Source organism: Hyla sarda, chromosome 3, assembly GCF_029499605.1.
Source record: "Hyla sarda isolate aHylSar1 chromosome 3, aHylSar1.hap1, whole genome shotgun sequence".
Taxonomy (NCBI): Eukaryota; Metazoa; Chordata; class Amphibia; order Anura; family Hylidae; genus Hyla; species Hyla sarda.
Window position 1 is genome coordinate 259020070 of NC_079191.1, and position 22321 is coordinate 259042390.

Below are 22321 nucleotides of genomic sequence, written 5' to 3' on the forward strand. Positions count from 1 at the left end.
GGTGAATACTATTGTTTGGACTTTCACAGTATGCAGCCCGTTGACAGATTAACAGGTACAAAATGGTACAATTCTTGGATGTACGTATGAGGTATGCACTGATGAGGGCAGAAATATCCGCAACAATACGCAGAAAAAAATCTGTATTTTTGTAAAACACCAGCCAGTGAGTACTATTGTTTGGACTTTCACAGTATGTAGCCCCTTGACAGATTAACAGGTACAAAATGGTACAATACTTGGATGTACGTATGCGGTATGCACTGATGAGGGCAGCAATATGCGCAACTATATGCGGAAAAAAATCTGTATTTTTGTAAAACACCAGCCGGTGAATACTATTGTTTGGACTTTCACAGTATGTAGCCCCTTGACAGATTAACAGGTACAAAATGGTTTTAATTAATTAATTTTAATTAACACAGGCAAATCAGATACAGTTATACAGTTTATATGTGAATCTTTGGCTTTTATTATGGAAAATAACACGTTCTTGTTCGATGACGTGTGGTACAGGCAAATCGGAGGTGTGGCCATGGGTACTCCCGTGGCCTGCACCCTCGCTAATTTATATGTTGCAGCTTTTGAGTACAGGCATATTTTTACAGCTAATAACCCGTTCCTGAGGGCAGTCCGGTGCTATCTCAGGTTTGTGGACGATGTGTTCATTGCCTGGGATGGCACCGAGAGGGACTTCGAGGATTTTGTAAAATCTTTGAATGAAACAAATGAAATGAACTTACGCTTTACCTACAAAATCGATGCCAAGCGGATCGAGTTTCTTGATGTGTTGGTAGAGATCAATGGAGGTGATGTACAGACGTCAGGGTACAGAAAGCCCACAGCCTCCAATTCTCTCCTTCAGTACACCAGCTACCACCCTGAACATGTAAAGACTGCTTTGCCTTATGGTCAATTTTTGCGTCTAAGACGTATTAACAGTTCTGATGAGAAATTTTTGGTACAGGCTGGTGAACTGAAGGAGAGATTGGGGGCACAGGGGGAATCCAGAAAAGATCCTTAGGGAAGCACTAAAGCCCTACTACAGCACTAAAAGTAAGAAATGGAAAAAAATTGCATTTAAAGTCTCAATGTACTACTCTACCCCGTTTCTCTTTTGCATTTAAATTTAGCCCCTTGGAAAAAATTATAAGAACAGCTATTCATAATAATTGGTCTTTGATTAAAAATGATACAGATTTAGGAAAATTGGTTCACGAAAAACCTTTGATAGCCTTCAAACGTAGTAAGAACTTGAAGGATGTGGTAACCAGTAGCAACTTTCATTCCAAATCGAATACCTCAGACTGGCAGTCAAGAATTGGCCCCACGGGCAACCATAAATGTGGGACATGCATTTGGTGTCACCATATGAAGACAGGAAAATTTATGGTGATAGGAGGTGAAGAAATCCATATTAAAAATCTTATTACCTGCAGAACACAATGGGTTTTTTATGCGATGGTGTGCCCGTGTGGCCGCTTCTATGTCGGCAGCACTAAACGTACTTTGAACACACGTTTTAGGGAACATGTTTATTCAGTTAGATCTAAAAAAAAGGTGCCCCCCGTTTTATTGAACACATGAATTCTGTACATGGAGGGAACTGTAGTGGTTTACTCTTTCAGGGGCTAGAGGTGATCCGCAGCAAAGAGAATACAGATAAAAGAAAAATCCTACTTCAAGCGGAAGCTAAATGGTTAATTAAATTGAATGCTGCTGGAAACCTAGGGCTGAATGAGAGTTGACTACAGTGTCTTTTTATGATACATTTATTGGTATTATCCATTGCAGAGTGTCCTTTTGATAAAGAAAGTTGTTTGATTCATGTTTTTAATGTTTTAATATATATATTCTTGATTAAGTAGTTTGCACCTGTTCCGTGCGTGTCACCAGAGGGAAGCTTCAAAAAGGTGATGCAGCACGGAACAGACAGGGTCTGAAGAAGCGTGAATGCGCACGCGCAACAACTGTCACCCAGTTTACTCTGATTAGCTGAGTCCTTGGAATCGTCCGTGCACCATGTCTGTTATTGCACCTTAAAGAAATAAAGAATTATCGGCACAGTACCCCGGTGAGTGACGTCCCTGCTTTCTATACATGTTTGACAAAATGGTACAATACTTGGATGTAAGTATGAGGTATGCACTGATGAGGGCAATAATATGTGCAACAATACGTAGAAAAAATAAATATTTTTTAAAAACACCAGCAGGTGATTACTTTTGCCAGGAATCAGGACTTTCCCTGTATCTAGACTTGTTACAGATACAGAATAGTAGACTGCTTTGATGTAGGCATGTGTTATGCACGTATGAGGGCAGACAAATGCACTACAGTCCGCTGAAAAATAACGTATTTGTGAACAGCAGCAGGACCCAACAGTGCAGCACCACAAAAAAAATAAAATACAGGGATTGAACCCTAAATTGCACTCTGTCACACAATTCTGAGCAGCAGATGATTTGTGGAGCAAAAAATAAAAAACAAAACACTGAATTGTGCACAAAAATTAGGAGATAAGATGGTTCATAATGTTCAGGCAGCTTGTTGATCTGTATGAGGCAGCTAACAGCTATCTGCCCCTCTCTGCTGCAATGCTCAATAACGTGAATAGGAGGTTTAGCTATCAATGATCATTCTCAGTGTAACAGCACAGCACTCTGCACTCCTGCCTTTCCCTAATGCTGATGTGACTAGCAGTTGCAGTTTAACGCTGTGGTATGAGCTATTCACACACACACAGTCCTGTCCTCTCCATCTGAGTGCATAGATGAAATGAAGAGAGGCAAGATGGCCGCCGATTATATAGGGGCTGTGACATCACAGGGGTCAGTGAACACTGATAGGCTGCATCTCACTTGTGATTCAGGGTCATCCCGCCTACATTCATTCCCGCCGCTGTTTCCCGCCCTCCCATAATCCCCTGCCCCATATACTCACATGTGGATCCGCCATTTTAGGTCTCCAATAGCCTGGAATGCTGTAAAATGGAGTTTAATGAAGCGATTTGCATTATAGAATAGTGGCGATATTCGCATTCCTTGCGAATCAAATTTTTCATTAAATTTGTAAAGAATTTGAGTTCATCTGCTTCGGTTTGCTCATCTCTAATCCTAACAATGGGAAGGAAACTTTGCATGCACTTCAGCCACTCTTACACCTCAAAGCACACCCTCCTTGAGCTGCAGCGTCAGAACAGTATCCCCCAACACAGTCTGATTTTTTGCCACATGTTGGAATTCCACTCTTTATATGTTGGACCAACTGTACGAACAGAGAAAAGCCATCACCGATTTCTTGATGATCCAAGCAGATAGGGGTACTCCCCTGTGTAACTTCAATGTCAACCAGTGGCAGCTCATACGTGACACCTGCCGTTTGCTCAGTCCCTTTGAGAAAGCCACATTATACGTTAGTCGCCAGGATTACGGGATGAACAACGTCATTCCACTGCTTCATTTCTTACAACACGTGTTGGAAACGATGGCTGGTCAGGGCACTGGAGATGTGGCGCCTACATTTCATGGCCACATGAGCCCTATGGGAGCTGAACTGGGGGAGGGGCACAGTGGAGCACAGTTTAGGTTTTGCCAAATGGGCGGTTTTTCTAGTAATCTGACAGGAGAGGATGAGCAGGACCAGCCAGAGGAGCTATAGGGTTATGAGGAAGGCGAGACAGAGGACCCAGACACACTGTGGCAGCAGTGGAGATGGAGACAGGGAGTCCCTCTGAGTCACTTGCACAAATAGCACAATGCATGCTCACTTGCTTGCGTAGTGACAGCTGAATTGTCACCATTCAGCCGCGGGATGACTTCTGGATCTCCCCTTATTGGACCCTCGCTCCCGCCACAAAATAGGGGCCTTTTTTACACCTACTGAGAGGGAGGACAAAGTGACCTACTACGGAGGCATCCTATGTAGTCAGTTGGACGATGCCTATCGGTGCCATAGTCCACCCTCTTGCAGGTCTGAATCGGGGGGCCCCCTGCTCTCACCTTCCACTGCCATGGCTGCTGGGGAGGGGTGGGGTGGCAGGAGCAGTACCAGTTCCATCAGCAGCAGCCTGAGTCTACAGTCACTGATGAGTAGCTTTCTTCGCCCGCATAGTGAAGCAACTCATCAGCAGCAGGTACACCTGGAATAGGACCTGAACCAGCAGGATGTGGCATACCTTGACATGCCCATGCCAACACAACTTGAAGATCTGCTGGACTTCTGGGCAGCCAAACTTGATTTGTGGCCGCAGCTAGCAGAGTTTGCCCCGGAAAAGCTGTCCTGCCCGGCCAGTAGTGTGCCATCAAAGTGGGTGTTTAGTGCGGCGGGGGCCATAGTCACCCCAAGAAGAACTTGTCTGTCCACGGAAAATGTGGAGAGACTGACCTTTGTTAAGATGAATCAGGCATGGATCAGCCAGGATTTCCAACCACCAATGCCTGATGCATGAGAGTAGATTGACCACCAACACTTCACAAATATGGATAGTGCCAAACAGATTTAAGGCGCTGCTCCCCAGTTACAAACATTCCTCTGCATCAGACCTTTTTTCACCCACCTTCGTCACCGGGTACTGGTATTGCCACCCACCGAACCACTCTGTCACTGGGTCACTTTTAGGACTGCTGTTGCTGCTGCTGCCACCTCCAGGCTGTCTCATTCAGCCACTATATGGTCTCTTTTCATGCTTCTGCCAACTCCAGGCTGTGCTATTCATCCAATATATGGTTTATTGATGTTCAGCCAGCTCCAGTCTGTGTCATTCAGTAACTTCATGGTTTAGTGATGCTGCTGGGCCTAGGACATTACTTATATATGTTTATGGTAGCACTAGGTTCCATACATCTTTAACCAGATAACGACCACGGACGAGTATAGACGTCCAGGTTGGCGGCCGTTCCCGCACCTGGACGTCTATACTCGTCCATTCTTCTCGTGGGTGCTGCCCAGTGCACCCACGAGATCGCGGCAGGGACTCGGCTGTATCACACAGCCGGGACCCTGCTGCACTGCCAGGACCGAAGTAAACTTCGGTCCCAGCAGTTTTAACCCTTACAGCCGTGGTCGGAAGTGACCGCGGGCTGTAAGTGTTATGACAGAGGGAGGGAGCTCCCTCTGTCACTCCTGCAGCACCCCGCATCGCGATCGCGGGGTGCTATGTGTGGCCGCGGCTGGCCAGGACCTGCCGCACTGCCGGGAGTGAAGTTCACCGGCAGTTTAACCCTTACAGCCGCGGTCAGAAGTGACCGCGTGCTGTAAGGAGTTCTGACAGAGGGAGGGGGCTCCCTCTGTCTCCTCTGCAGCACCCCGCTGCTGCATGCCTGGGCAGCCGGGGGTCCTACAAAGACCCCCAGGTCTGCCCTGGGTATTGCCTGTCAGGACGTGCCAGAGGCACGTCCTAATATGCTGCCTGCTAGTGAAAACTGGCAGGCAGCATATAACTGCAATGCATTGGAATACTAAGTATTCCAAAGCATTAAAACGTGTAAAAATAATTTAAAAAAATAAAAGCGTAAAAATAATTAAAAATGTAATAAAAGTGTAAAAAAAAAATATTAATAAAAATAAAATAAAAATAAAATATATATATATATATATATTAAAAATACATTTATTAAATGAATCTAATTTAAAAAAATGCATAATGTGTAGGATCGCATTGGCGGACATGCACAGCATGTAATATGTTGCGGATGTCCACCATGTGATCCTACACATTATGCAGCAGTCACGGTAATGAGCTCCCTGCTGCGGCTGGGTAGCTTTGTGTGTCCACTCATAGCGGCGGATTTCCCACCAGCAGTCATGAGCGGACACACTGAGCTACCCAGCCGCAGCAGTGATGGATATATTCGCCATGAGCGGGTACTTATTCCCACAACATGGCGGATATATCCATCAGGAGCCTTAACTGTCACAGATAGACGCGTTATACTGCCAGCCGACCAAGGACTAATCAGAGTGGTCCCTGGTACAGCCAATAACTTGTAGGGGTGCGGTATATAAATGGGGTCACTTGTGGGGGTGGGGGTTCTGTTCTTCCCTGAAAGCCAAATGGCGCTCCTCTCCTTCTGAGTCCTACCACGCCGTCAAGGAACCTTATATGGCCAAAGCGGGGGTATTTCCGAACATGGGACAAGCAGCTAAATAAAATATAGGGTGCATTTCTTTCAATATCAGAAGTGATGTACAAAAAATATGCCCCCCAAATGATGCATTTGTGAAAAATAGCAAATTTCGAATTTTTAACACTGACTTTGTAATAATTCCTGCCAAAAAACTATGGTGTTAAAATACTCACTGTACCCCCTAGCGAATACCTTGAGGGGGTCTAGTTTTTAAAATGGGTTCATTTGGGGGGGTGGTCCTATGTTCTACTACCTTTTAATTTCTGCAAACCTTGCATAGCACATAAAGAAAGATGTACTTTTCAAATTTTCAAAATTTTCAAAATTTCAAGTTAAATTGTTAGGCTTCTAACTAATTTAAAATGTTAATTCAAAACAAAAACATGATGTCAAAATAAAGAAGACATCGGAAAGTATAAGTTTCATAAACTATTTGGTCAGTATGTATAAATATATGCAACCTATTAGTGTTAAAATAGCAAAAAATCTAAATTTTTTTAAAAATGTCATGATTTTTTGCATTGTAAAAAAAAATACAAATGATATCGGCTTACTTTTACTATGCACATGAAGGACAACTTGTGACAAAAAAAGAAAGTCAGAATTATCGTGATTGGCAAAACGTTACCAGAGTTATTCTCTAATAAAGACAGACATCCCCGATTTGAAAAAACAGGCCTGGTCTTTCAGGGGCATACAGGTTTATTTGTATTGGTCCTTAAGGGGTTAATGGAAATTTCAAAATCCATCTTTTATTCTTAGAGATTTTGAGGCCCTATTGTCTGCTCATCTGCCACAAACTCCAGGCTGTGCCATTCAGCCACTGTATGGTCTCCTCATGCTTCAGCCACCTCCAGGCTGTGCCATTCCAACACTATATGGTCTTCCCCATGCTGCCAGAAACTCCAGGCAGTCATTCAGCCACTATATGGTCTCCTCATACTGATGCCACTTCCAGGCAGTCTCATTCAACCACTATATGTTCTCCTCATACTGATGCCACCTCCAGGCTCTGTCATTGTGCTGCCATCTGACATGTGACTTCCAGTTAGATTTGGTCCTTTGTACCCACATGCCGGGGCCCGGTACACTAAAACTTGGGAGATAAAATTTTAATTTTAAAGTTAAAGATCTTAAATTTCTATTTAAAAATCTTTAATTTCAGTGGTCTACTACTACTTCTGCCAACTCCAGGCTATGCCATTCAGACACTATATGGTCTCCTCATGCTTCAGCTGCCCCCAGGCTGTGTCATTCAGCCAATATATGGTCTCCATATATTGACTGTGTATTGAAGGAAATATGTGGGTATTCTTGAGTTACTCATCCAGCATTATAGCCATGTTGATACCAGTAATAAAAGGAACATTGCCAAGGACTAGCAGAAACAGGGAACTGTGGATACTGACTACCGGCTGTTGGAATTGAGTGACTATCCTAGGTGGTAGATTTACCATTTTGAAGTTCCTCAGTTCCAGTAGGCTTTAAGTTGTTCATTCTTTGCTGTGGTTCTTCATTTGCAAAATTAAGTTGTATCATGTTTTCCTGTTCCTCCGATGAGCTAATTTCACTGGAACACACAATACTCATCTTGTCATCTAATGAAGGATCCTTTTCTTCAGAGAATGTATGTATAATCTTCTTATTTTGGTGGCATTCTGACATTTTGTGATTCTAAAGGAATTTTGGAATCTGGGACAAAGGTAAAAATAAGTATTTTTAAGCGTAATGTAGCAAATGTTTCTGCCCTCATAAGTGCATACCACATACCTGCATCTAAGTAGTTTACTATTTTGTACCTGTTAATCTGTAATGGGTCTATATACTGTTAAAAGGACCGCCAATAGTACACACCTGCTGTTCTAGACAAATACTGTTTTAAGCGTAGTGAAGCGTATTATACTCCCCTCATATAAGCAATAAGTATGGCAGGCAAAGTAGTGTAATTTCAATTTCAAAATCTTACATTTCAATGGTCTCCTCATGCTTCTGCCAACTCCAGGCTATGCCATTCACTATATGGTCTCCTGATGCTTCAGCCAACTCCAGGCTGTGTCATTCAGCCGATATATGGTTTACTGATGCGGCTGGGCCAGGGTCTCTAGGCTGTCTGGTCCTAAAACATTTTTTATGGTAGCACTAGCTACCCTAAATCTTCAATTCAAATTTCAAAATTCATCTTTTAATCTTAGGAATTGTGAAGCCCTAGTGTCTCCTCATGGTGCTGCCAACTCCAGGCTGTGCCATTCAGACACTATATGGTCTCCTGATGCTGCAGCCAACTCCAGGCTGTGTCATTCAGTCAAGATATGGTTTACTGATGCTGCTGGGCTTGGGCCTAAATTTTTTTTTATGGTAGCACTAGCTACCCTAAATCTTCAATTTAGATTTCAAAATTCATCTTTTAATCTTAGGGATTGTGAAGCCCTAGTGTCTACTCATGCTGCTGCCAACTCCAGGCTTTGCCATTCAGACGCTTTATGGTCTCCTCATGCTTCAGCCACATCCAAGCTGTGTCATTCAGCCACTATATGGTCTCCTCATGCTTCAGCCACATCCAAGCTTTTTCATTCAGCCACTTTATGGTCTCATGCTGCCAACACCTCCACGCTGTCTCGTTGTGTCATTTAGCCACTGTATGGTCTCCTCATGCTTCAGCCACATCCAGACTGTGTCATTCAGCCACTTTCTTTATGGTCTCCTTATGCTGCCAACACCTCCACGCTATGTCATTTAGCCACTATATGGTCTCCTCATACTGATGCCATCTCCAGGCTCTGTCATTGTGCTTTTAGTGATTCTAAAAGCGATGCCTGTAATCTGCATGTCATTCTGAATAACAGTATTATTTCACTGCCCCAGCAAACTCTATATGCGTGTTAGAACAAAGCAAAGTGTTCTACACCCCTATTGAGTCTCTCTGTAGTCCAAAAATAGCCAATTTTAATATAGATGTGCTGCAAATAAATTCAGATCAAACCAAATTTTTCAAAAGTTCGCTCATCTCTAATGCATGTCTTAAACAGGTAAATGGCTTGGCTACACCATTATCCATTGCTTCTTCTCTGATCACAGGGCAGTAAGGCTTCATTTGGTACTGGACTTAAATTTTCCACCTGGCCCAGACTCCTGAAAGCTTAAGTGTGCCCTATTGCAAAGGAAGGTGGTAATGGAGGAAAGATGCCTACATTGGGTGGAGAAATTACCAATTTTTCTTTGATAGCACTTGTGAATGGTCGTCAACAGGTGTGTCAGAAGAGGAGAGACTGAAGGAATCTGCAGGGATAGCTGCATTCCTTGTAGGAATGCCACCAGTGTGGATGGGATGTCAGAGGTGAGTTGGAAGAGACCAAAAAGGGCCTGACAGGAGAAGGAATCCAGGTGCATCATCTTTCATTCCAAAGCAGAGGACCTGGAGAAAGGTGAGAAATGTAACTCTTTCTTTTTTCACATGCCCCTGTCTGGACTATGAGATGCGACTGGAAACATTGCATCAGGAAAGGAAAGTGTAATGTCCGTTTATGTGTTTTTGTGGTTTTCTGTCTTGGGGTCTGTTCAGACATTAGTACTTATGCCTGAGCATTTTCTGTGTTATTTCTTACTAGGCTTGGAAGAGTTAATGCTTTCACCTTATTGCAGTTCGGATATGGCTTTAAAACCCCAGCTTGGCTTGTATTCTGTGCTGGTGATTTGTGCAATTTTGTCCATGTCTGTTTTATCATGCACCGTATATTTATCTTGTGATATTATCTGAGTTGTAGCCATGGTTAATAGTCCTGATTATTATTGGTTTTTAGGATTATTGTATGTCCATTATGCTTTAGCCTTATATCTTAATCTGTGTTCCCACTATGAGTCTCACTAGTGTAATTTCTGTTCTGGGATCCTGGTTTCTCCACTTTGTATAATTCCTTTATATAATTCATGTTTTGGTATCCTGACCTGTATACCTCCATGTTGTGGAGTTTTGTTTTTCTTATCCATTTTTATAGAGTTCATGATTGCTGATTGCTTAAGTGTTTTTAGCACTTGCACTGATCATAGAGTACATGATCACTGATCTAGTGTTTCCTCTGTGCTGATCTCTGTCTTTTAAACTTATTCTGTTTATGTTAGTTATCTGAGTCCAGTGTGAACAGTGTTCTGTCTTCCTGATCAGTTTGGTGTATAGCATTCAGTTCTTCCATTCATCCCCTGCATCTCCTGGATTCTGCTGTATACTTGTTCCATATCTAGTCTTGTTCATTTAATCATGTCTGCCGTTTATCTGGATTCTGGTTTATGAACTGTTTGTGGTACACTGCATCCTGTACTGTTTGTGAGTTTATATTTTATCTGGTGTATCTGGTTGTTTGGCAGTTTTCCCAGTATGTTTCTGGCCTGTGGCTGACTATTTATATATTTTATTTGCTTTATGCCCACTGCACTTTTGCTCAGATAGGGATCGACATCATGGTTGTCGATCCACCATTTAGGGCAGATGGGCAAGCAGGCAGGGAGTGTGTTATTAGGGACAGCTTAGGGCTCACTCTCCCTACTTCTCGAAGACCACCAATCAAAATAAGGGTTCCTGTCGAGTACCGTTAAAACCCTTGATCCTGCAGGTAAAAAAAAAAGGAGATAGACGTTCCCCTGATGGTGGAGCTGCAGCTAAATACCTTAGACCCAGAAGGACCCCAGGCAGTGCTGGCCTCCCAGCAGAGCTCTATGTTGTGCTGAGAGACCTCATGACCTCATTGTCTGAGAACTGTTGGAGCAGAATGAATCTGTTATTGAGAGAGGAATGATCACAATCTTGTATATGTGGAGGGTAGAGAGATTTAAAAAAAATGGTGTTCCATCTCTCTCCTAAAGTAGACAACAAGATCCTCGCCAAGGTGCTAGCTATTTGTCATTGGATGGATCCTCCAGCTGGAACAGACCAGTGTTAATCCAGAAAAGGTCGTTGATCAGGTTTCACATGTGTTCAAGTGCAGGGTGCTGTGGAGGTTGGGGCTGGGGGAAATCTTCTGTTTTTATGTTGACCTGATGTACCTTGATTTTTAGCTTGGTTTTGGTGAATAGCTGGAAAACGGACCCCTTTTCGGTCCATTCCTGGGTCAGGCAAGGCTTCCCTCTTTTACCTCTTCTTTTGTTTGTGTTACAGAACTCCTTGCAGAATCTATCGGCCAAAATCCAGAGGTCAGATGGATCACCGTACCAGGACAAGACTGTCAAGTGGCCAAGTGTTCGCTGCACATGGGTGACGTGACTAAAAGTCAACAGAGTAAATTCGGAGGCCATGCTCTTTGGTAAATAGGCTCAAGCCCCTAGTGATGCATTCACCTTCTCCAAACAACCAGACATTATCAAGATCTTGGGAATCTGGTTTGAAAAGGAAGGAAAAGCCCTAAAGTCTTGGCATGGCCAAAGTCAATTCCAATACTGGACTGTGAAGCCTCAGACAACTCACCACGGAGGGAAAGACTCTTGGCTAGGCAATTAAAATTTGCATTTGCTCCAGTACATGGCGCAAGCCTATCCCCCCTCCCCTCCAATATACAGGGCCATTACCAAAACCTTCTTTTGCTTTCTCTCATTTGGAGGTTCCAATAAAAGTTTGTCTTTCCTAAGATCCTGGAAGACATTGTAGATTTTTGCTTTGCCAGCAGTACCAGTGTAGCAGGGGGCACTGTTGTTTAGGTTTCCTGTGTACTCAAGTGCTCTTAATGTTCCCAGTAGAGGACTGCATTTGCTACTGTCCTGGATAAAGAAGAAGTATCCCTATTTGTAGCACAACTCCTTTAAGTTTGTAGATCTGATAAGAGTCAAACATATAAGACTAGAATGCAAAAAACATAATACAACTGTTTTAAAAATCTGGTTATAAAACAGTGTACAAATACTATTTTAAAATGTCTTACATTACATTTTAAAACACACAAAAAGGAAAATTTTCAGACCTTAGTTAAAGTGTCACTTCAGACCTCAGGCTTTTTGCAGCATGAGGATAAAGGATCATTTAAAAATGATGAATAGGTGTGAAATAGCCCTAGATGTTAGTCATTTAGGTCATTTAGGGCCCTGAGTTTTTCCCAGGAGTAGGATTGTAAACACAAAAACAAGATGTTTTATAAAATAGTTATATTGTTTTAATCTTTACTTGGAAACTAGAAAACTGGTTGGCCTTTGTCAGCCCAAATTGTAAGTATTCCACTAGATGGCAGCCATAGACTATATATTACAATAGTTAGGTCGACAAGTACAATTTGACTGTTCCCATCACCTATTTTTTACAGATTTTTATTAATATGCATTTGTGTCATTGATACACATATACTGACAAAAGAGAAAAATGGCTAAGGACATTAGCTAATGTCAAAGCAAAATACAGGTCACTGAAACTCTTCCTTAAAGAGCCCAGAGATTTGTCACAGATGAATCATATACAGGCTACAACGAACCACAACAAGTAAAAACATTGCATAGTAGCAAGTATTACCAATGCCTCAAAACAATTGTGTTTTTGCAGTAATAACAGATAACAGTATATATTTTTATATTGTATATAATCTATGCTAACAGGGTTGCATGATGAAATCTTTACAAGACCATGTTGTAGGTTTTTTTAATGTCTTTGGTGGAACTTTTATAATTTTTATGTGATGTTTGTAACATTATTTTTGTTTAATATAATACGCATGGCATAGCAAATTATATCTCTGGATCGGACATACTGTAGCTTATGACTAAAAGAAAAGAACTGTTCTGTCCAACCACTGTCAAACAACTAAGAACCGAGTCGGATCGAAACGTGTCAGTATTTCTGCCTAGCTTTTATACCCTTTGGTTTTTGCTACTATTTTAATCATGTATTTAAACATTTTTGGATTTTATTCTCTTTTTTCCTTTTCATGGAAGCTGGAATGTTTCCATTTTTTCTTTGAACCAGATCGAGTGGAAGTGTTAATTCTGGATGTCCTCTGAGGATGGTGTTTCCAATTCTCATGTACTATAAGCAATTTTACTTGTATATAAAATATTACCAATAGCAAGCCATGGTCAAATAAAGCAGGTACTTCAAGGCACAGAAAAACAAGTACAAAGGGTTAGTAGTTGTTGAAAAGTCTGGGAATTCATAATTTCAAAGTTCTTTGACTTATACAACTTCAAAATTGTTAGTGAATTTAGCGCCATCTACACATTTTGTAGAGATCTATTGTTTTTGTAGTTGACTTCAAGGAGCAGAACCATCCTGAGGTGCTGTTACTGGATAAATTAGTATAGACAATATAATGTAAAAAGGGGTCACTACTTTCTGTATGGGAAGTTCAGTGATCATGTGTGGTGCTTGGAACCATGCCAGCAGGCTCCGCAAGAGGAGCTGCAGAAGAGGCAATAGCAAGATACCTTTTAGAACCCAATCACCTTTGCTGCACTTGTATTTCTGGGCTTTCTTGCAGTAACACAGCAGGGCAGAGCGGAAAAAAAGCTTTTTTTTTTTTATCCTCTAAAACTGAACATTGATTATTTTACGATTCACAACAGTGCTGCCTTCTTTTTTTTTTTGCTATTATTCATATAAAGAAGGAAGACATTTTTGCAGTTAAACAGTGTGTGAGCTTTTGTTCTTAGGCCTTATTTATTTTTACGTTTAGTTTTTTCCTCCTCGCCTTCTAAAAATCATAACTCTTTTATATTTTCATCCACAGACTAGTATGAAGGCTTGTTTTTGGAGCAAACAGTTTCGCTTTTGGTGCAACCAAAAAATACTATTTGTGTGGGGAAATTGATAAGAAAACCGCAATTTTTCTAATTTTTTAAGTTTTTGTTTTCACGCTGTACACTTTATGGTAAAATAGACATGTTTTTTTTTTATTCTGTGGGTCAATACAATTAAAATGATACCCACGTTTACTTTCCTATTATTGTACCGCTTTGAAAAAATCGCAAACTTTTTAACCAAATTAGTACGTTTAAAATCCCTCTATTTTGCTGACCTATAACTTTTTTATTTTTCTGTATAAGCAATGGTATGAGGACTCATTTTTTGCGCCATGATCTGTACTTTTTATTAATACCACATTTGCAAATGTAAATTTTTTTATACATTTCTTATAAAAATTTTTGGGAATTAAATTGATATAAAAAAAAGCAGCAATTTTGAAAATTTTTAACTTTTTTTTTTACGATCACGCCGTTTAGTGTACGGGATCATTAACATTAGATTTTAATAGTTCAGATATTTACGCATGCGGCCATACCCAACATGTTTATTAAAACATTTTTTTTTACACTTTTTGGAGGTAAATGGGAAAGAGGGACAATTTACATTTTTATTGGGGCAGGGGATTTTTCAAATGTTTTTTTACTTTTTTTAATTAATTTTTTTAACTTTTTTTACTTTTATTTTTACACTTTAATAGTCCTCATAGGGGACTATTTATAGCAGTCATGTGATTGCTAATACTGTTCAGACTATGCATAGGGCATAGCACTGATCAGTGTTATTGGCTATCTTCTGCTCTGGTCTGCTTGATCTCAGATCACAGCAGAAGACACCGGGAGACAGACGGAGGCAGATGAGGGGACCTCGCGCTGCCAGCGATCCGATCATTCATTTTAGTGACCGCACTGCTGCAGATGCCGTCATCTGTATTGATCACGGTATCTGATGGGTTAATGGCGAACATCCGTGCAATCGCGGATTTCAGGCATTATCGGCGGGTCCCTGGCTGCTATCAGCAGCCAGGAGCTGCCGCACCTGACGAAGCATCGCTCCAATGCCCGCGGTCATGTATAGGATGTAAATGTATGTCCTGGTGCGTTAAGTACCACCGCACCCGGACGTACATTTACGTCCTGCATTGTTAAGGGGTTAAACATGTACATGTATAACTAATATTAGTTTATTTCCTTTAAAATAAACTGTTGTACTGTATGTTCCATGCAATTTAATCCTAGAACACTGTTTTGACAATAAAACAATACTATAGCAAAAGAATGAAAGATATGTAAAATTAAGAAATGTCTCAAATTAATGTACTTCTATTTCATGAAAATATTCTAAAACAGCACAAATGCCTTATTGGCTTTGCTGCCAGATCTTAGGTGTTTCTCCTTTGTTCTGGATTGTGAATAAACTGAAAAGTCTTCCCTTGTATGTTATGTCTAGTGTAGGGCCAAAGGGGGTGGTGCAAGGAATAGGAGTACTCTCCTTGGTATTCTTTGAAACTCTCATGTATCAACGGTTTTGTGCCCTTGAGTTGAGCTTAATACAATACGGATATTTTCTAAACCTGTCTATCCAGTAAATCTAGGTCCCCTAAAACTTGTTTATTGAGTCAGACATTACAACATCATTTTGCAGAAAATTTCATAGCCTCACTGTTCTTACAGCAAAGAATCTCTGTCTGTGATGGTGAAACCTTATTTTCTCCAGACTATACCTCTTTATCATGGTTATTAGCCTAGGTATAAAAATAATAAAAAGATCACTAGAAATATCACTGTACTGTACATTCATGTATTTGGAAGGAATAAAACTGGAGAAAAAGGCTGGCGATGGCGCTGCTCAATCAGGTCAATTCACAGGAGTCCAGATGTAAATAGTATCAAAATTTTATTGACACAAAATACAATACGGGCAGGATATTAACAAAGTACAAGACGCGTTTCGGGAGTAAATTCTCCCTCTGTCAATTGCGAGAAATGGCTGTCTGATGGGATGGTGCCATTTACAGAAATATGTACAATTGAATTTGGCGCCAAAGGGAAGGTTAGAGTTCACATGGGTGGTCGCTTGTGTGGGTGTCACAAAGGTCATGATAGACCTTTGTGACAGAAAATGTTATAAAAAATGTACCGTGTATTGTGATGAAAGACATAAGGGGGGACATGCATTGAATAAAGTATTTGAAATGGACAAAAATCAGTGCTTTTGTGTTTATTCTAAGAAGTCTTCACATTCTGTTCACTGGAGAATTGAAAACAAGGCTTAGTTCCCCTCAGACAGGGGCGAGGTCCTGGGGGTCCGGGTGTGTGTACCGAGGACTGCCCGCCTTTCATTCATCCGAAAAGCGACCAATGAGATTGCGGGACTGGATGGACATATGACATTGTATAGTACAGCATATGCCCGCCTATTTCATTCATAGAGTTAGCGACCAATAGGGTCACGGTACTGGGTTGACATCATGCAGTGTGGGAAGCACTGTTCGGCATATTGTGAGGAGACCAATCCGGAAGCTAGCTGAGCGGACGTACGGCCAATCAAAAGATGTTCTTTGTGGTGTAGTATGACAGAAGCCAGCGGGAAATAACATTTTCAAAGGATGGGTTCTGGACCAATCATCATCTTTTCTTTGTGGATCAATGATAGGCCAGAATTATGTAAGTTGAGAGCCAATCAGATGGTGGCCTCTCTCTTAATAGAGGTATATGGGGTGAAACACATGGAGTAGGCATGTGTGTGATAGGTGGTGACTTCTTGGCGTATTCTGCCAATCAGGACTTCCGAAATCCAACTTGTTATTTTGGTTGAGGCGGTGCGGTGGAGTGTAGTGACGTACAATGGCCATGATAGGTTACAGTGTGATGTGGCCTGAGCCAATCAGGAGGGCGCCTACTCAGGTTGCGGAGTATAGTAAAGGCTGTTATGCTGTATTTTCAATACACTCATTTAACCCTTGTGGGACAAATGTTTTAAGTAAAAAAATCCAGAAGCTCTCCCTCCTACACAGTTGTGTGCAGGGCCGGACTGGGACCAAAAATAGGCCCGGGCATTTTAGAATTAGCAGCCCATTTTAGTCATGGGGATGTGTGGCTATGTGGAGGAGGAGCCACAAATGCGAGGGGCCAAATGTTAATCATAGTTGGGTATAATAGGATACATAATGGGGGAAAAAATATATACACACGTACTATGGTTACACAGTGTATTTCAGGCATATTTCTTTTTTTTTTTTTAAATGGGTCTGCAAAATGGTGGAAAGATTGTGTTTGTAGTTTTATTATAAATGTGCTTAGCATAAATGTATGGGGAAGTAGATGTCTGTGCACACAATATGTAAAAAAAGGACATATTTTATACTGGCGTGTATGGCCCCTTTCATACAACGGTTAGTGCACGGCAGTGTGACGACCGCTGCGAGAGCCGGTCAGAAAAACGGGAGAAAAATTACAGCATGTTTCGTTTAATAATAGTAAATGGGAGCCGCTGGGACCCCTTGTTTGGCGTTGCAACCCGTTATAAGAATGGCCATTAAAGTCATGGAAAAAAAAAACTTTGACGGCCGCTCTCAACAGGGAGCAACGGCAGTGTAAAAAGGGCCTAAATAAGGAGGATGCTAAAATGTGTTCCACTTTCTATTTTAAAGGGCAAATCTCATTTTTAAAAACGTATCCCCGCCTGAAGCAGAGGCCACCCCCCCCTCCATAAAGCTCTATGGGAGAGCCGAAGATTGCCGCATGGCTCTCCCATAGAACTATATGGAGGGGGTCGTGACATGCTCCTGTGCTACAGCACAGGGGCTCCAAACCAAAGATTGTTGGGGGCCCCAGCCTTCGGACTCCCCACGATCTACTGTAAAATGTATCCCCTATCCGAAGGATAGGGGATACGTTTTCTAACATGAGAGTTGTCCTTTAATTAATATAATGTGTGCAAAACAACTGTTTTCCCATAGACTTACATAGAGCACATTAATGTTAAAAAATACTGCCACAATCGTTCTGTAATTTTGTGGATGCCTTTTTGATAGTTCAATATGCCTGAAAATACATTGTGTGAACCTAGCCTGTTAAGGTAAGACAATTTTCCATGATAAAAACACATACCTCTAAATAAATCATATAGTTACCAAATAACACTGGTATTTAAGAAAAAAATATTATCACTTTCCATATTACAGCCATACTGTTACCAAACCCTGTATACTGAGACTAATATTAACAAGAATATTAGTATACAAGGAGGAATATTATCACCATACATATTACTGTCATACTGTTACTGACAAAACCCTGTATACTGAGACTAATATTAACAAGAATATCAGTATACAAGGAGGAATATTATCACCATACATATTACTGTCGTACTGTTACTGACCAAATCCTGTATATTGAGACCAATATTACCAATAATACCAGTATAGAAGGAGGAATATTATCACCATACATATTACCATAATAGAACACGCACTCTCCCAGTGTCCAGCTCACCACTCCTCGTCTCAGTGCGCGGAAACGTGTGGACTCCACGTACAGATGCAAACTGATAAGGAAAGAAAAGTCCAGCACTGCAGGTCCAAAGCAAGGAAGCCGTTTATTGCGTAAGAACACACGGACACCAAACTTGGATCACAAGTGACGCGTTTCGGCGAGCTCACTCGCCTTAGTCGTACGACTAAGGCGAGAGAGCTCGCCGAAATGCGTCACTTGTGATCCACGTTTGGTGTCCGTGTGTTCTTATGCAATAAACAGCTTCCTTGCTTTGGACCTGCAGTGCTGGACTTTCCTTTCCTTATTACCATAATACTACCAAATCCTGCATACTGACCAATATTACCAATAATTCCAGTATAGAAGGAGGTATATTATCACCTTACACATTGCTAACATACAGTGATAGTCAGTGAAGTCAGTGTATAGCAGCAGTGTCCTGAGCTTCACACTATTCTACAACAAAGTTACACTTCTATCAAGGCTATGTTCACATGTCAAAATTTCCGTTCAGAATCCTGCATTGGAATTCTGCAAGGAGATTCCACAGCAGCAGAGTTCTGCTGTATTCAATGCCCTCTCACCCTACTTGTGTCAGTGGCAGCTCAGGCAGGCAGCGGTCAGCAGAGCTCACTCGAATGGCACAGCGGACAAATGTGTAGCGTATGTACACAGTGACTCCTCCAGCAGAATATTGAGTACAGCTCTGCAATATAATACAAGATATAACTCAGGATCAGTGCAGGATAAGTAATGTAATTTATGTACACAGTGATCTCACCAGGAATGGACAGAGGGGTCTGGTGGAGTACAAAGTAAGAGATGGACAGAGGGGTCTGGTGGAGTACAGATGGGTCTGGTGGAATACAGAGCGGTCAGGGATGGACAGAGGGGTCAGGGATGGGCAGAGGGGTCTGGTGGAATACAGAGTGGTCAGGGATGGACAGAGGGGACTGTTGGAGTACAGAGGGGTCAGATATGGAGAGAGTGGTCAGGGATGGACAGAGGGGTCTGGTGGAATACAGAGGGGTCAGGGATGGAAATAGGGGTCTGGTGAAGTACAGACAGGTCTGGTGGAGTACATTGGGGTCAAGGATGGACAGAGGGGTCTGTTGGAGTACAGAGGGGTCAGGAATAGTTAGAGGGTTCTGGTGAAGTACAGAGGGGTCAGGGATGGTCAGAGGGGTCTGGTGGAGTACAGAGGGGTCTAGTGGAGTACAGAAGAGTAAGGGACAGACAGAGGGGTCAGGGATGGACAGAGGTGTCTGGTGGAGTACAGAGGGGTCTGGTGAAGGACGTACAGAGGGGTCAGGGATGGACAGAGGGGTCTGGTGGAGTACAGAGGGGTCAGGTATGGAAAGAGGGTCTGGTGGAGTACAGAGGGGTCAGGGATGGACAGAGGGGTCTGGTGGAATACAGAGGGATCAGGGATGGACAGAAGGGTCTGATGAAGTACAGAGGGGTCAGGGATAGACATAGGGGTCTGGTGGAGTACAAAGGGGTCTGGTGAAGTACAGAGGGGTCAGGTATGGACAGAAGGGTCTGGTGGAATACAGAGTGATCAGCGAGAGACAGAGGGTTCTGGTGAAGTACAGAGGAGTAAGGGACAGACAGAGGGGTCTGGTGGAATATAGAGCGGTCAGGTATGGACAGAGGGGTCTGGGGGAATATAGAGCGGTCAGGTATGGACAGAGGGGTCTGATGGAGTGCAGAAGGGTCAGAGATGGACAAAGGGGTCTGGTGGAGTACAGAGGGGTCAGGGATAGACAGAGGGGTCTGGTGGAGAACAGGGGGTCTGGTGGAGTATAGAGGGGTAAGGGACGGACAGAGGGGTCTGGTGGAGAACAGAGAGGTCAGGGATTGACAGAGGGGTCTGGTGGAGTACAGAGCTGTAAGGGACAGGCAGATGGGTCTGGTGGAGTACAGAGGGGTCAGGGATGGACAGAGGGGTCTGGTGGAGTACAGAGGGGTCAGGGATGGACAGAGGGGTCTGGTGAAGTACAGAGGAATACATGGCTTTGGGAAGTTAACAACATGGTTTAGAATGGACATTCTTCCTGTCATATAGATAATACTGTAAGTTTCTCTACTCTCTGGCTGCCCCTGTTATGCTATGTAAGTATTAAACCAGCTAAAGCATACCTTCTAGATAAGAACACTGGGGCAGACAGGGATATCCACATCCTGGGCTGATGGTGAATTTACCTCCCAGCCTCCGGCCAGGATTACAAGAAGATAGATGAGATAACTCACAATGTTCAGCCCTACTGCTTCCTCAGTGGCGGGCTACCTCAGCTCCGTGCTCACTGACAAGGGGCCGGCCTTCTCCTTCACTATGCAATGCGGCCACAGCTCTTAAAGTTGCAGTAACAGCTCTAAAAGCTGTGACTGCAAGTTGCGGCTCCAGCGTATTCAGTGCAAGCGAGGAAGCAGAGCAGCGTGAGTCATGTTAGGCTGAGACTCCACTGCTCTTAAAGCGGCACCACCGGTCACTGTTCTGTGCTGGCGGCCGGATGGCCTGTGCTGCATGCCAGCACACAAAGGGTCCCCCTGATGTCACACTGTTAGTACTGGCGGCCGTTGTTAGCCGTGGCCCCGCGTTATAGATCGGGAGCGGACTCATGACGTAATGTTACAGGTTAACTGAGCAAACTGACAAAGGTCTTCATGGGGGTGGACGGAGGGGGTGGACGGAGGCAAAATTTAGCAAACTTTTACCCCTTTACAGTCTGCAAAAGATTCTGTTTATGGATGTTCAAGCACAGAAACACACAATACACATTTACAATGTAAGGAAACATAGAAGAATAGGCCTTAGGACTTTAGACTTATATTTGACTGCGCAGTAAAATCACATGACAGGGTAGATTTGTATCCACTTAAAGTAAATGATGAAGGTTCCTACATAAGGATGGCAAACAGAGATATTAAAAACTATATGGAATTAATACAGAAAGTACATTGATACAGTCAGGTCCATAAATATTGGACATCGACACAATTCTAACATTTTTGGCTCTATACACCACCACAATGGATTTGAAATGAAACAAAATAGAGCATGCACTATTTCTCCTGTTACTATCTTTCGTTACAAAATAACGGCCGTTATTAATAACGGGCTATAACGGGTTAAAACGGCTATTAGAAAAATCCCATAGACTATAATGGGATTTTGTAACGGCCATATATGATTTTGTAACTGCCGTTTTACAGCTGATTTTCAGACAGAACTTCATGTGGATCTTTAAAACGCAGTCATTTTGTAGTGTGAAAGAAGCCTAACATTTACTTGCTTTAAAAAAAAATATTAAAAATAAAAAGATTTGAGCAATCTTTTTGCCACCAGTTTTGTTCTTGTTCAAGGTGTACTCCGTTGGAAAAAAACATTTTTCAAATCATCTGGTGCCAGAAAGTTAAAAAGATTTGTAATTTTTTTTTCTGTTTCTAAATCTTAAGCATTCCAGTAATTTTTAGCTGCTGTATACTTCACAGGAAGTTGTGTAGTTCTTTCCAGTCTGACCACAGTGCTCTCTGCTGACACCTCTGTCCGTGTCAGGAACTGTCCAGAGCAGGAGAGGTTTGCTATGGGGATTTGCTTCTGCTTTGGACAGTTCCTAATATGGACTTAGGTGTCAGCAGAGAGCACTGTGGTCAGACTGGAAAGAACTACACAACTTTCTCTGGAGCATACAGCAGCTAATAAGTACTGGCTTAAGATTTTTAAATAGAAGTAATTTACAAATCTGTATAAGTTTCTGGCACCAGTTGATTTGAAAAAAAAAATAGCTTTCAACCAGAGTACGTCTTTAAGGGCTGCACATTATACTGTGTGTGTTTTGTCAGTGAATTAGTGACAATAAATAAAACCTGTTTCATGAATCTATCCTACCTATCATCAAAATACAATGATACACTCATATATTCTTATTATCAGTGTTCCGGCAAGATCTGATTGCTTTCAAGCCTTGAGCCCCCTTAGTATTACG

At 42.2% G+C, this 22321-nt stretch overlaps 1 protein-coding gene across 1 annotated transcript in view; it reads left to right on the plus strand.

The window, feature by feature from the left end:
- Window positions 1-475: 475 nt before the first annotated feature.
- Window positions 476-22321, plus strand: part of C3H6orf58 (chromosome 3 C6orf58 homolog) — a 61683-nt gene continuing 39837 nt past the window's right edge. Inside the window, exons 1-4 of the mRNA XM_056563603.1 lie at window positions 476-971; window positions 9375-9462; window positions 9734-9813; window positions 11275-11394. Coding sequence (XP_056419578.1) covers window positions 476-971; window positions 9375-9462; window positions 9734-9813; window positions 11275-11394 — 784 coding nt within the window. The remainder of the gene's footprint in view (window positions 972-9374; window positions 9463-9733; window positions 9814-11274; window positions 11395-22321) is intronic.